The sequence below is a fragment of the Hyla sarda genome, chromosome 9 (genome assembly GCF_029499605.1).
Source record: "Hyla sarda isolate aHylSar1 chromosome 9, aHylSar1.hap1, whole genome shotgun sequence".
In the NCBI taxonomy this organism is placed as follows: domain Eukaryota; kingdom Metazoa; phylum Chordata; class Amphibia; order Anura; family Hylidae; genus Hyla; species Hyla sarda.
In genome coordinates, this window is record NC_079197.1 from 12,594,146 (window position 1) to 12,598,871 (window position 4,726).

The 4,726-nt window shown below is 48.8% G+C and overlaps 1 protein-coding gene across 1 annotated transcript in view; it reads right to left on the bottom strand.

Moving 5' to 3' along the window:
* The window catches only part of SLC35A2 (solute carrier family 35 member A2), an 18,445-nt gene that overhangs the window by 9,022 nt on the left and 4,697 nt on the right, over positions 1 to 4,726 (bottom strand). The window contains 3 exon segments of the mRNA XM_056540920.1: positions 518 to 669; positions 4,051 to 4,198; positions 4,200 to 4,237. Coding sequence (XP_056396895.1) covers positions 518 to 669; positions 4,051 to 4,198; positions 4,200 to 4,237 — 338 coding nt within the window.

The window sequence follows — 4,726 nt, forward strand, 5'->3', positions numbered from 1 at the left end:
ACCAACGTCTTAATCCTGATACTTCATAATAAATAAATGTCAGTTACTGTATATATGAGAATTACTACAATTTTATAAACAGATTTTGGGGAGAATTTATTAAAGCTTGACACCAGAAAAAAGCATTTAAAAGTAAAAAAAAAAAATTGCGCAAATATCTACATAACTGCTGATAGATTTCAATTTTATAAACCAGTGGAAACTAACTTGACTTAAAGGGGTACTCTGCTGCTAGACATCTTATCCCCTATCCAAAGGATATCCCCTCTGCTGGCACCCCATCCCCCCCCCCCCGTGATTTCCCACAGCACCAGGCGTTCTAAAAAAACACGGGGTTCCTGCAGCAGTGATCGTGACGCCATGGCCACGCCCCTCCTGACACCACACCACGCGACATGGCGTCACGATCGCGTCCTCTGGCTCCAAGCATTCTGAGCACTGGAGCACCGGAGTACCCCTTTAAGAATTTGTGTAAGAAAGAAAAAGTGATGGGTCTAGGCTACAGCTCTTCTCTTACCTGGAAGGTGGCTGCTGGGAGGTTGGATATGGCCACATACTGTAGATTATTCTGTAAGGTATAAATAAGGGAGGGCACTGCCAGCTTCAGGGTGTCCATGTACTGAATAAGGATGGCATCATACAGGAACAAGACTAGCTCCTTCACGTTACCTGCAGAATACAGAACAAAAAGATGATTAGATAGATATTAGATAGATAGAATATGAATCGGACAACACCCCAGGATCGGTTACTGGGACAGTGTTACTATCTGTTATCATTGCACTGTGTCTTTATTACGGACGGGGTCACTTACCTGTGGGAGGGGGTTGATGGCCCAGGGTTGTGCTATGCTCTTTTTTTTCCTAAGGCGAGCTCAGGGAGGACAGAAACCTCCCATGGAGCAGAAGGGCTCTACAGCAGTGATCCCCAAGGTCCCCTTATGCTGGGGGTTGTAGTCGTGAGGGCCACAGCATAGGGATCACTTATATACAACCATCACACCAGTGTTGCATCAATTAGGCCTCATTTCTTATTAACTCACTTATAGATCTCTGCTTGCTGCCAGTGAACTGGTTATTACCGAGCGCGCCATCCTAAAATACATCACACAGGCCAAGAGCTTATTGATAGGATTCAGAATATTGGGCAGACTAGATGGGCCAAATGGTTCTTATCTACCGACACATTCTATGTTTATAAGAGCTCTGATACCAGTAATGATATTATGTTATTTAACAATAAAGATTCCATTCATCAACAGCAAGCAGAGATCCTAAGCTGGGTGAAGTGAGAGATAGTGGAGAATAAACATGGAGTAAAAGACAATGACACCGCAGGAGATAACAGCAGAGATCCACAAGATAAGGAGGGACCCCCGCTGTGATATAGGGACACAACATGAATGGGAGAGATAACGGCAGAGGGCCACAAGATAAGGAGGGACCCCGCTGTGATATAGGACACAACATGAATGTGAGATAACGGCAGAGGGCCACAAGATAAGGAGGGACCCCGCTGTGATATGGGGAAACAACAATAGTGTGAGAGATAACGGCAGAGGTCCACAAGATAAGGAGGGACCCCGCTGTCATAAGGGGGACACAACATGAGTGTGAGAGATAACGTCAGAGGGCCACAAGATAAGTAGGGACCCCCGCTGTGATATGGGGACACAACATAAGTGAGAGATAACGGCAGAGGTCCACAGGATAAGGAGGGACCCCGCTGTGAAATGGGGACACAACAATAGTGTGAGAGATAACGGCAGAGGTCCACAAGATAAGGAGGGACCCCGCTGTGATATAGGACACAACATAAATGTGAGATAACGGCAGAGGGCCACAAGATAAGGAGGGAATCCGCTGTCATAAGGGGGACACAACATGAGTGTGAGAGATACGACAGAGGGCCATAAGATAAGGAGGGACCCCGCTGTGATATGGGGACAGTCAGGCCACTCGCAGATAACTGCGGCTACATCCCCCATCTACATACACGTCTCACCTCTTCTACGTTATTCATATAAAAAGGTGAGTGCATGAGGATCCTTATCTGTAAATACAGCAGAGCCGACTCTGCGCTGTCACTACCCCAATCAATGAACGTGAGACAACAGCAGACGGGTCCAATACCAATAGTGAGATATACAGTACCCGACCTCCTATGGATCAGCACAGATATAGCGACTAAGACAATTGTGGAGTATTTGGTGCAACACTGTTTCCTTTATACTAGTGTGCCTCCAGCTGTTGCAAAGCTACAGCTCCCAGCATGCCCGAGCAGCTGTTGGTTGTTCAGCAACATCTGGAGGTCCACAGCTTAGAGACCACTGGTATAGGAGTATGCTATAGAGCAGTGTTTTCCAACCAGGGTGCCTCCAGCTGTTGCAAAACTACAACTCCCAGCATGCCCGGACAGCTGTTGTGCAACATTTGGAGCACCAGTTTGCAGACCACTGGTATAAAGAATGAAAGAGCAATGTTTACCAACCAGGGTGCCTACAGCTGTAGCAAAACTACAACTCCAAGCATGCCTGGACAGCCGAAGGCTGTCCGGGCATGCTGGGAGTTGTAGTTTTGCAACAGCTGGAGGCACACTGGTATATAGGAAACACTGCTTTATACTTATCCTTTCTTTTAAATCCTTTAAAGAGTATCTGTCATCAAGTAACACTTAATATAGTGTTCATTGTGTAATTAGCCAACACTTTCCCATTCACTTGCTCAAATTAACATAATAATGTTTAAAATGTAATATTAAAAAACGTCCACTAGGTGGCTCTGTTCTGTTTCCTGCCACAATACAGTGAGTTTGGTCCTCCTCCCTGCCTGGCAGGAGTCCAAACTCAGGAAGTGTTTCTTTGCACTGAGCTTGATTGACAGCTGCACAGAAAGTGAAAGCTCCACAGATTCTAACAGAAAGCTCCACAGATTCTCACAGAAAGCTGCACAGACTGAAAGCTGAAGGAGAGCCCCACTGATAGCAACACAGACTGAAACATGCACAGAGCCTGAGGTCTTCTATTCATCACAATGCTGCAACCAGGTGAGGGCGGAAGTGGTCCCCCATCAGGCTTCAGTGATGTCATGCCTGCTGGGAAACGCCCACTTTCGCTTGCGGGGAAATTGCACTATGATACACAGCTTTTTAAAGGGGTTCTCAGCTGCTCAGCATTTGGAACAAACTGTTCCGAACACTGGAGCTGGCAGCTCGTGATGTCATAGCCCTGCCCCCTCAATGCAAGTCTATGAGAGGGGGCGTGCCAGCCGTCATGCCCCCTCCCATAGACTGGCATTGAGGGATTGTGGCTATGACGTCACAAGCTCCCAGGAACAGTTTGTTCCAAATGCTGAGCAGCGGAGAACCCCTTTAAGGTTCTGACATTTTTTTTTTAAGGGCAGGAGGGGTGTTAGGAGTAGTTAGGGAAGATAGCCTGAGGTAGTTTAGAAAAGTTTATTTGGTGACAGGTCCTTTTTAAACAAATTGCACCAAAACTTCATATATATGTGAACCTGGCCGTGAAGTGACCAATCACAACTCTGGATTGTAATTGGTTGCAGGAAGAGTTGTCAGAGGGGCACAAGAAGAAACATTCCTCTGACAGGAGGACTGTAACTTCCAAGAACTGTATCCTAAAATGCACAATGAACACGCCAGTCCTGCCCAGGTCATGTGTCTGGTACTATTGTATAAAGGAACAATAGTTACAGACAATGGATTGGAGGGAAGCCATTTTTTTTTTGGCCAGATAATAGGGCTCCATAAGGCTACGTGGCAACTTTGGCCGTTACGTGGGTCTCATCGTGCTACAGAAATGGTGCCACACTGCGAGTCTACACCCAATAAGTGCCAGTAATCCATCCATGGTGGACTTGTGGTTGCAAGTTGTGGTGTGGTAGCTGTAGACCAGTGGTCTCCGAACGGTTGAGCCCAGATGTTGCAAAAGGTCTGCTGGGAGTTGTAGTTGTGGAACATGCAGGGGTCCCTAGACTGAGAGGAAAGAATGGGGCGTATGGATTACAGACCTGGAGCAGCCATGACACAACTTACCTCTCTTCTGGGCCAGCATGAGCAGCAGGCAAGTGATGCCCTTGAGAATCTCAGCCATGACCACGGCGGTGGTGGAGAAGAAGCGGTCACCGGGCAGGGTGCGGGCATATCGGATGCTGAGGATGAGGGAAGCGTTCTGGACAACCAGCAACGGCCAAGCTGAGATACTTCAGACGACGATTGTTTCCTGTAGAGAGAAAAGGGTGGAAGTTATACGGGGGGGGCCTGCGAGGGTGGGTGTTATACACGGGGGGGCCTGCGATGGGATGGTGGGTGTTATACACGGGGGGGCCTGCGATGGGATGGTGGGTGTTATACACGGGGGGCCTGCGAGAGTGGGTGTTATACACGGGGGGCCTGCGAGGGTGGGTGTTATACACGGGGGGGGCTGCGATGGGATGGTGGGTGTTATACACGGGGGGGCTGCGATGGGATGGTGGGTGTTATACACGGGGGGGCTGCGATGGGATGGTGGGTGTTATACACGGGGGGGCTGCGATGGGATGGTGGGTGTTATACACGGGGGGCCTGCGATGGGATGGTGGGTGTTATACACGGGGGGCCTGCGATGGGATGGTGGGTGTTATACACGGGGCCTGCGATGGGATGGTGGGTGTTATACACGGGGCCTGCGATGGGATGGTGGGTGTTATACACGGGGCCTGCGATGGGATGG